The sequence below is a fragment of the Brachyistius frenatus genome, unplaced genomic scaffold, assembly GCF_029030835.1.
Source record: "Brachyistius frenatus isolate BFR_SWC_R1_liver_20210118 unplaced genomic scaffold, ASM2903083v1 Contig_1, whole genome shotgun sequence".
In the NCBI taxonomy this organism is placed as follows: Eukaryota; Metazoa; Chordata; class Actinopteri; family Embiotocidae; genus Brachyistius; species Brachyistius frenatus.
This window is the reverse complement of record NW_027210600.1, coordinates 11,356,824-11,368,185: the sequence shown is the minus strand read 5'-3', so window position 1 is coordinate 11,368,185 and position 11,362 is coordinate 11,356,824. Positions and strand designations below refer to the sequence as shown.

Here is an 11,362-nt window from a genome sequence, read left to right as displayed (position 1 = left end):
ATTCTTTCAGTGTTTCCTGAATGTAGTTTACTCTATGTTAAGATTTCAGACAGATTAACAGTTAAGTTTGAGTGGACATCATTTTCTCATCTATAAAATGTGAAAAGAAATGACATTGCAGGATTGTATAGCTACATTCTTCATGCCACTGTGAGAATTTTTGAGGACACTGCTATTTCCTATGCGGACGTTCAAATTAAATGGTTATGAGCACACTACCGTAATAATTCACTTATTGCTTGGAAACCTAACCTAACCCTCCATCCGCCCATCTCTGAGCCTGTTTCTCTGTGAGGTTTTTTCTTGGTAAACGACTCAGGCAGCTAGGTCAGTTTGTAATACTGCAAAAGAAAGTGCTTCCATCAGTGAGCCACAGATTCGGTCTTTCATTTGGCAATAGATAACAACGCGTTCTCAACACACAAGATTTCTTACATTTAGGCACCAAAAACCACATGGTTATGGTCAAGAAATGATCACGGTTTTAGTTACTTAAAACAAATCCACGTTGACTTTTGTTTTTTCATTGTCTTTTCTTCCACCTGTGACCTACTTTGCCCATCTTTGTATTCAACCACTTGACCTTCTTCTACCCAGCTCTTCATGGTGCATCAAATAAGGTACCTCGTGCACATCTCTCTCATGCCAATGGCTGTGAATAAACGGCATTATTTGACACCCTAAAAATATAGTGACATAACTGACATGAACCTCAATTAAATTCTCCAGATTAAAACTTTAACCTATACAGACAAAATGGTGGCATGATAATCTTATCTAACTCACAACAAAAACTAAATAAACATATTTCCAAAATGTGAATTAGCAGCTGCATTTACAAACAAATATTTAATCTAGGTACGCTTCGAGCTCATCCCATTACTGTATTACTTTTACTGGCAGTTTTCACACCTAATTTTATAGTTGAACCTGGTCCCTTTAAGATTTCCACTCCTGATGATTTCAGTGCCCTTACCATGGACCCCTGTGTTTGCCATTCCTCAGTGATTGATAATTGCACAGACATCTGTTTATCTCACCAGGGCTCACATTGCTGTGCTCAAGGCCTAAGGAAAGCCTAGAGGAAGGAAGGAAAGGAACAGAAGTCATTCTTTCCGATCCACTGAGGCCAGACCCAAGAGCAAGTTGTTTTGGGGGTGGTCTGCCCGGCATGAGAGGCAGCTATTGTCCGAGTTGCTCCAGTGGACGGGGGGCTTTTGAGCATGCACTGGTATGGTGAGGGGGCTCGGGGGAAGAGTGGGAGAGAAATTAGAATTTCTGCTAAACTCCGTCACAAGAACAGGGATTATGACAAAGAGACACTTTGATAACTACACGGGCCAAGAATTTAATGTTGCTTCTCCATGGTGATTGTATGTAATGGTGGCATTAATCATAATAAATCCACCCACTGACATGTTTCTGTAGTATGTCAGCCTGGGAAGATTTTGGTATTAAATGGAAGAGAGGGCGTTTAAAAAGCGTTGATGAGTTTGGTTTCTTAGCTGTTTGGGCACTTAACAGTTTGATTAAGGCCTTTCTGTGAAAAACAACAAAACAAAAATCAGTACATAGAGATCATTTCAGCCTGTTTCCAATAAAATGAATTTGTGTCAAGAATTTTCCAGAAATGAGTATCTGAAAAAGAAGAATTTTTGTTTCACAATTAAAAACTGACACTAAAACAAAAAAAGCTGATTTATAGTGCAGCTTTCATTATTTAGAAAACAGAGCCACCACAAGTTAAAGTCATGATGTAAAGTTAGATAGACGGTTTCCTGTCATGGAGATGATCCCAACACAAAGGTGTTACTGGTTAGTGATTATTGAGTAGCTTAATGAGTCCACGCTTTCATGACTGATCAATCGTATTTCAATCACTAACAAGAAGAAGAAGAAGCATCAAACGTTGGCTAGCTACAGCTTTAATGAATGCAACAAGACATTTGTTTTTTGTGTTTTAGCATAAATGATTAATCAATTACCTCATGACTTTACTCATACATTTCTGAAACCATTTTTTTTATATTACTGATCAATTGTTTTTTGTGTGGTGAAATGTGAGATTTGCTTTTTCTGTCATGGCTGTGGGCTCTAGGAAATTAGGATGGACATTTTTCACTATTTTCTGATATTGTAAATAAATAAATAACTCGATAAACTGAGAAAAAAACAGGCCGAGTGACTGGCGATGAATATCATTCACAGTTGCAGATGTATTTAAAATCATGAATAATTTTGAGGGGTTTTATTGTCTGACGGATAAATTATCTGGTGACATGATCTCCCTGTTTGATGCTTGTCAAAATGATCAAACAAATTTAGGATCGTTATTGATGCTAAAAACATCAATCTAACGATGTCACAAAGGAATCCTGCTGAGTTGTCGGACAGATAAAGAATAATGAGTCATGATTCATGAAGCAGGAAACTGCTACCGGTGCCTGCAAACTGAAAGACATCCTGCAGATGCACACAGGAGGTCAAAGACCAGGAATGTCACACAGTTTTTGTCATCCTATTCAGATCTTCCTGAGTCGCATGAGAAAATCATCTCTGCTTCTTTTATCTCACCTTCATCCTCAGTTTGCCTTCACTGCCTCTCTCACCCTCACAGTGAGCAGCAGAGCCAGCAGGGTTGAGGCGGCGTCTTACAGAGGAATGCAGGGTCCTGCTCCGGGTCTCGACCAGTCTGCACTCCAGTGATTTCTACTGTTTGGAGTTTGTGTTTTCCCAGAGAAGCTTCTAGTGTGCCGCCTACCCCATGTCCTCTCCCTACAACACACACACACACACACACACACACACACAGACAAACACACAATCACACACATGGTTAACATAAATTAATGTGAGTCTAGTGCTCTGGCTGGCAGCCAAAGTCATCACTGAAACAGAGGATCTGAGTCCCAAAATAAACCATAAAATCTGGGAACGTGACACAAAAGTTAACCACAGCCACAATGACAGATTTTGACAATTGTGGAGAGCGTGGTCTCTCGTTGGGTCACTATATAAACAGTCCAACCCGGGTGTGATTGAGTTTGACTCCTAAACTGAACCTCAAACCCTTTAAAGACATCAAATATTCATCTGTATGAATGAATGATAATTAATATTATAATCTGAAGAAATCTGAACATCATCATTCAAAGCTGATAAACACAGGAATCTAAATCTAACATGTAAAGCTGTATTTCCATCCCAGTGTCTCCAATAATTACATCCATATTGTATGATCCTGCACTCATATTTTACATCTTCGAAGTAGCGTGCCTTCAGTGATGTAGTGGTGGACAGACGAGGTGATAGATTCAATGTGTTACACAATAACAGTAGTTATCTGATATTTCTGACTACCATCGGTTCAGAGCCTGAAACTGTACAGGTGGTGATTAATATTTCACAAGCGGCTGTTATTTTTAGCTGCTCAAATGATGAACACAGTTGAGTTAAGGGTTGTTTTTGAAGAGTGGGAGATCAGACAAAGGGCTGGATGTCTCGGATGTTGTCGTTTCTTTCTAAGGTGGAAACGTCGCAGCGGGTGAGAAGCCTAATTGCCCCAAATTAGTCATCCGTGGACCCTCAGCTCTTTGTAGGAAAACACGTTTGTCTTGTTGTCTCCGTCTCATCCTGTGCAAGCTTCTACAGTTTTCCATGTCACTGCTCTCGGAGGGTTTATTCCCTGTCATTTGTAATTGACATTGATCATTTTAACGAAACAGATCTGAAGGTCTGAGTTCAAGACTGTTGAAACCAGTGTCGTTCTCAACTGGAAAGAGGATCAAAGATTGCTGGGTTCGATGCTTCCGTTGATTGTTGAGTGAATTTGAAGCAATGACAATCAAGAAAGCTGACAAATCCACTGAAAGTTAGCCTTGTAAAACCTCTTGTCTTTTAAAGAGAAAGGATGTGATTGACCAGAAAACAAACAAAGGAAGCTGACTGTTGGCCGGCTATCAGGCCAAAGGGAAGGTTAGCTACCATAAAAGGAGCAGGTCTAGAAGCTCTCTGCCAGAGACAAAGCAAAGCACAAGACCTTTTATAGCTCCTTGCACCATGCATCCCTGCTGCATCATTAAAAGCTTAAACAAATGCTGTTTGTCAAGCATCCAAAGGTTCAGAACAGGATTTCCTATGATTGTATCAGATAGTTTCCCTTTGGAAGAACAAGGAGCCCAGCACTGAGCAGCTCAGATGGGGAGGATGAAGCACAAGACGAGGAAGGAAATACTGTTGATGATGTTCAGGATTGCAAAGCTTTTTTGTTTCATTGTCACTGAAGTAGCTGATGTAATGGGAAGGTATAGCTCCATAAATGAGATAGTGTTAATGTAAATGGAATGGGTTGAGGAAACTGGAAAACCCTGGTGATGGCATAAAATACTGAAAATGATGATCATTGTCGCATGTTCAATCATTTCCCTCTCACACACAATCGAGTTTCCATCACTTCAGAGGACATTACTTATATTAATTTCCTGCCAGCTCACTCAACCCATAATCATATTATTTAACTCTTAAAGCCAAGTCGGAAGCCTAAAATTTAACGATTACGTTAGGACTTGCTTTTTGCCCTCAAAAGAGAGATGGGTCCTGTGTAAATTTAGACACAGTCACACACAGGGAGTGAGAAAAAGTCACCTTTGATGATTGCCACCCCTTTCCAACAATAATGTTATTGTTATACTGATTGTTATATGACATTTCTATTGTAAGTACTGCATCATGTTATGATTGTGAATACTACGAGGATATTATTGTTATTACTAGTATCAGTAATAGTAGTGTTGTTGTTGTTGTTGTTGTTGTTGTTGTTATTATAACTACTATTTTTAAAAACTGTGAAAGTATTCACTAAAATTTATTTTGCGTACTTTAAGTGCAGGGTCATGCTATAAAATAAAAGTAGGCTACTGTCATCAATTGTTGCAGTTCTGTTACATTTTTCTCAAATATGATCAGCAACAAAACACAACAAAAATAAAGGGGTGCCTCTGAACATAAAAACATTGAAAAGATTTCACAAAAACTGTTAAAGCCAAAAAGTCGATGTTGTTAAACACATCTTGAAAATTTTTAATTAATTGTTAAAACTATTTAAAAAGAAATGTTAAAAATGTGAATAAAATATAAAACAAAATCTGCTTTTCACTGTTATAAATTGCCGTAACTGTCGTAGTTTTAATTCCATTTAATTCTTAGTACAAGTACCTGGGTGTCTCCATCGACAACAGACTGAACTGGAAGACCAACATCAACGCTGTCTACAAGAAGGTGATGAGTCGACTCTTTTTCTTGAGGAAACTTCGATCCTTCAATGTGTGCAGCGAGATGTTGGAGATGTTCTACCAGTCTGTTGTGGCCAGTGCATTGTACTTCGTTGGGGTCTGCTGGGGGAGCAGCATTGGAGCCGGTGACACCAACAGACTTAACAAACTGGTTAAGAAGGCCGGCTGCATCATCGGCTACAATCTGGACAGCCTGGAAAAGGTGGTGGAGAGGAGGACGCTGAACAAACTATTGTCCATATTGGATAATCCTGACCACCCTCTCCACCACCTGCTGCAGGGACAGCGGAGCACTTTCTCCAAAAGATTCCTCCAGCTCCGCTGTCACAAGGACAGATACAGGAGATCATTCCTGCCCACTGCAATAAGACTTTACAATAACTCACCTCTGGCAAAATCCATCACAGTACAATAACACTGTTGACTGTGTTTCTTGGTTTGTTTGTATATAATATATATATATACTGTACTGTATATATATATATATATATATATATATATATATATATATATATATATATATATATATATATATATATATATATATGTTGACTGTGTTTCTTGGTGTGTTTGTATATAATATATATAGATATATAATGTACTGTATATACTGTGCATTTTATATGTTATATTTTTTACTGCTATTTACTGCTATTTTATTGCTTTTCTATTATTCTATTCTATTATTTTATTCTATTATTTCTATTATTATCTTATTGCTTCTGTATGCTGCTGTAGCGAAAAAATTTCCCCTCGGGGATTAATAAAGTACCTACCTAACCTACCTACCTACCTATATTTTTCTATCACGATCATACGAGTCCTCAACGCCTCTGTAAGTATTGCGCAAACTCACCGGAATGACGTAGGGAGGTCAGCTGACACGACCAAAACAAAAATGGTGGTTGCAGTAACGACTGTAAACACACCGGAGCTTTTTGCGTGCTTTTCCCGTGGCTTTTCCTTTTTTTTTTGTCGTTATTTCCTGTGTTGGTATTGCAGATTACATGTTTTGCAAAGTTACCGTTTAACTAATGAAGTGTGTAAAATCGCCGAGTTCTGAACGGAGAGAAAAAAACGAAGCATGGAAAATAACCGGAAGTGTCCGCCTCTCGTTTGAAACCAAACATCCGCTTCAGTACCGCATGCGTTTATGATGCTTTATCGTCGTTCAAGCCGAGCATAGATAAGGACAACATGAAAAATAAACAATTTAATGTTCAACTGAACGACGGGCGGTGTGCTGTTTCTCCGGACGAAGGGAAACTGGTCTGAACAAGATGTAACGTCGGAGGAATTCACCCTGAACAAAGTCACGGGAGATGGACTGTAACCTGGATACAACCTGAGGGGTAAAACATCTGTGAGTTAAAGACATATTACCATGGGTTTGGTGAACTTTGTAATCTCCACTGTTGGAAAATGCCTGGACGCCGTCTGCATACTGCTGGACCTGAATTTCCTCGTGGTCCACACCGTGATGCAGACCCTCCTGGCGGTGGTCACCTTTATCAACAGCCTGCCCACCCTCCTCCTCAACTTGGTGCTGGAGCTGGGAAACTGCATGCTGTTTTGCGTGATGTCCATGGCAGAGGCAACGTCAAACCTGGCCCACGGCATAGTCACCATGCTGGGCAGCTTGGTGCTGGCTCTGGAGGGGCTGCTGGAGAGCCTGAAGATGGTGGGCTACCTGTCCATGCACGTCCTGCTTCGCGGGAAGGAGCACCTGTGTCGAGGTCTGCTGTCGGTGCTGGAGGGCTGCGGCATCGCCGTCAGCCTGGTGGTCTATTTCACCAACACCGTGGTAAACTTTGCACTCATTGCCACCCACAACATCTACCTGGCAGTGGTCAGTGTGTGGCAGACAGTCTCCAGCCCGCTGCAGAAGGTGCTGGAGCTCACGCTGACCTCCTTCACCTTTCTGTACAGCAGCCTGGTCGGAACATCGGCTTTCCTGTGGTCACCCTGTAAACTGGTTTTGGACTTCCTAGTTTCGCTGGTGCACATGTTCATCAGCATCTTCATACTGAACATCTACGGCCTCCTGCTCACCGTCACCATCGCCCTGACGACCACCGCCTACCTGAACCCGGGACTGACCCGACAGGCAGCCGCGCGATTCGTGGGTTGCATGACCTCTTTTCCTGCGCTGCACAGACTGTATCTGTCTCTCCATCGCCTCGCTGCAGCCTTGTGGAGCACGCCGCATTTTGTGCGCAGCAACATGCAGCTGCTGCAAAGGATACTACATCGCCTCTACCTGCTGGAGAGAGGACTATGGCAGCAGCTGTCTCACCACAGCAGCCAGCTGGGCCTGGCGCTGCGGACACAGCTCCACAGGGACGACAACAACCGAGTGCGAGGCGACGGCGACCCCGGACAGGAGAGACGGGACCCACCAGATGGGAGTGCAGGGGATGGAGCCCCCCAGGAGCTGCTGGATCTAGTTTTGCCCTCATCAAGCACAGACAGGCCGCTGCAGAAGCAGCAGTCTTCAGGTAAAGACGGTAAACCTCTGCCTGCCGAGAATCTACTGACTCTGCTGAAGGAGCAGGAGGACAGGAAGAAGTGTGTGATCTGCCAGGATTGTACCAAGACGGTGGTGCTGCTGCCCTGCAGACACCTCTGCTTGTGTAAAGACTGTACGAACATCCTTCTGAGGCAGCCCATCTACCAACAGAACTGCCCGCTCTGTCGGCATATGATCCTCAGCACCATGGACGTGTATCTATGAGGGACCAATGAAAGTGGATGGAGGGGTCGCACCTCAAGGAGCCTCACAGCCTAGCCTTTGAGTATTTACAGTACTGAAATGATATATTACTTCTATATTCACTTTGGTCAAGTTAAGGAATAAGTCTGGTGATATTTTATATTTAACCTGTTGTCAGCATAATCCCACGAGAAAAATAACAACAGTCCTCTTCCCTTACTTCAGCCTCAAACCTTTTCGTTCCCACAGAGGTGGCAAGTGTTTAAAAACCACTCATAAATACATTGTTTTATTTTTTAAGAGTATTTTCTTAAAACAACTGTGCTGTGGCGTTATTAACACATGCTACTGAAACAGGCATTCGTAGTGGAAACTTCAGTACTCGGATCACACACTTGTTCATAATCCCATTTTATTATTGGACCTGGATTTATTTGGATTAAGGAAATTTACTGACACTGAAAAATAAGAGAATGTGACCAGACTGATCCTATAAAATTTGCTTTCCAAAGTGTGCAGTGGAGAGATACTACAGAAAACACATGCCGTGTCCCAATTCCATACTCTATACACTACCTAATATATACTAATCGCCATAGTACACTGTTATACTATGGGTATAGTATTTAGTAAACAAAAACAATCAACACACTTAACTGTTTTATACAAACATGAAATGACACGAACTGCAGCACTAAAAACGCCAAATACATTTTGAGAATCACTTGGATGTTTTTCCAGAAAAGTATCTGAACCATTTCACCACCAACCACACGTAGGTTTTATTTTCTTCCAGCATTAAGCACTTAATGCGTTTCATTTTTTTCATGACATTGTGGGATAACAGTGTCGATCAGGAGTACATCTGTGCTTCTTTTGTCTGCGTACTGACAGTTTTGAGTGTACTTTATTGTTTGCTTTTCGGCAAATCCTGCACAGCATGAATCTGTGATATGGATTTGGGGCATGGCTACAGTCTTCTGCTTTGTATAAATATTCGAGTGTTGTCAGGCTGAGCCTCAGGTGTTTGTCGGCACGGTAGTCTGTCGCCCCGATGCTGAAGTGTTTACCACCGCTCATGTCTTAAAATGCTTCCAGTGGGCCACCGCTGTGCTTTACTGCGCGGGTGTCCCAAGTGATTCCTCACATGCTGTAGGTGTGAACGCGGTTTATGTGTAACAGTGGATTCTGAGCGACAACAGCTTTAACTACTTGCGATGATGACCACAGATGATGACCACTTTAGTTTGTGCTGCATTTTCTCTTCACACAGAGATGAGTAAAAAGGTTTTCTGTATTCTAGGAAGTTGATTTTTTTTTAATTTTCCAGTCAGGCTTGTAAATACAGATTTGTTCCATTTATTCCTTCTTTTGATATGACTTTTCCCAGTCTTCCACACGAAGTGAATTACTGTCACCGTCAACAAGTAATCCATAAATGGTTTTGTCTTTCTTTTGACATTGTAATAAAACAGATTGATGCTGTATAACAGGACGATAAACTAATACGGATTTACAGTTTGGGTTGCTTTTGGTTTTTCATTTGTTTATGTCTAAGCTGTTGAAATTGATCGGTGTTTAAAGTTTACAGGACGCTGTGGCACCACTTATTGTATTATTATTGATGGTGGGTGGTGTGGAGTCCGATTTGTGGAGAGCAGTAAGTGCCACCTGTCATACGGATGCTTTTGAAAAGCTTTTTCTTTTCTTTCAATGATTTTGTACAATTTGAAGAAATTTGATTTGTGTATAATTTTTGTGGTTTGCTAATATTCTTCTGTTCCTCCCACATTACAGATATGTTTAATGAAAGTGGTCTGAAGGTCAGATTTTGATGAGGTTGTAAATGATGTCTACAGACTATGTAACGCTCGACTACCCCTCTCAGGTATTTCTAAAATGCCAATGGAATTCCTAACTAAAGAGCTGAAAACAGCTCACATGACCATAATCTGTTGCTACCTGCAGTATGTATGACCTGTGTAAACAGTGTGGGACAATGTGATTTGAAGACATGAATGTAACTTGCGTTTTTTTTTTTTAAACGCAACATCTGCCACATAACTGGCCAGTCTTCTGTTGGTAATAAAACAGCAATCAGTGAAACTGGGTCTTGAGATCGTCTTCATCAGTCCAACACTATAATTCTTGTAAATGTTCTCGAGACACATGCATCTAATGGTTAACCAGCCAATTATATTTGTGAATAATCAATTAGTCTTTTAGTCATTGGACTGTCAGCAAATAGCAAAAAAAATTGGGCGTCACAAGTTCAAAAAGCCTGCGGTGAAGTCTTTAAAGTTCTTGTTTTGTCCTACGAACACTGCCAAATTTTAAGAAAGTTTGCTTTTATAAAAGTCTGAAAAAACTGGAAATGATTTACATTTTTAAAAACCGGAACTGGGGGATTTTGTTTCCAAAACGTCACAGTTTTTTTTTAAATAATTGTTTCAGGGTCATAGAAAGTACAAATAGGTAAGACAAACCTGTAAAATCAGTAGCAGTAATACCCAGCTGCTACTTCTGCAGTGAAAGTGATGTACTACTTCAGCTAATTAGAAAACGATAGAAGATATGATTTATTTTATTTAGAATTGACAGATGTCTATTTAGGTGCATGGGAAAAGATTTTTTTTTTAAATTACATTTCATAATGTTCTGAGACTGATCTTAATCACTTGATTGTCACAATAATCACAAAAACTACCAGCTACAATAAAACCCCTGTGACGGACACACCTCCAGCCAATCAGAGCAAACCACTCCAGTGGCTGCAAATCCGAGTGTGACTAGTTAGCAAACGAGAACATGTCAAAATAGATTAAAAAAAATAATAATCATAGAGATAGCTCAAGACATTGTGTCAGTGTTTGTGTTCAGCTACTCAAAGTGAGAACACGTTTGAAAATCCAGTGGAAAATAATATGCCAAGCCTAAATAAAAAAAAAAATGTTGGTATCACTCTCTTTCACTACAGAAAAAATAGATATCTTCCTGGGCTGTGGGGATACATCAGACAGAAAAAGGTTTCTGGAAATCAGTGGTATTGGGATGAGTGAGTAAAGAAGTGCTGCGGCATGGACAACACAGGCTTTTTGCCGACTACATCAGACCTAGGTGGGTCCCATACTGCTGATTGTGATGCCTTCAGGTGCAGCCCAGAGAAACAGAACAGCAGGCAGAAAAGGACATTACATAAAGTCTTTTCACAAAAACGGCATTTTGGCACGACACGGGCGGGAATACTAAATAAATTGATGACTCACCACTTTCATGGTCCTGGTGCTGTTCAGTAGGGCTCACTGTCACACCGTCACACTGACTGAAACAAAGGAACAGAGCAGCCATCACTTATGTT

The 11,362-nt window shown here is 40.8% G+C and overlaps 1 protein-coding gene across 1 annotated transcript; it reads left to right on the top strand.

Moving 5' to 3' along the window:
• Positions 1–6,190: 6,190 nt before the first annotated feature.
• rnf26 (ring finger protein 26) lies at positions 6,191–10,114 on the top strand. The gene has a single exon (XM_069690006.1). The coding sequence runs from the start codon at positions 6,676–6,678 to the stop codon at positions 8,023–8,025; it is 1,350 nt and encodes a 449-aa protein (XP_069546107.1). The 5' UTR covers positions 6,191–6,675; the 3' UTR covers positions 8,026–10,114.
• Positions 10,115–11,362: the final 1,248 nt, after the last annotated feature.

Coding starts and splice junctions, on each gene's coding strand:
- rnf26 (XM_069690006.1), top strand. CDS start 6,676: ATGGGTTTGGTGAACTTTGTAATCTCCACTGTTGGAAAATGCCTGGAC.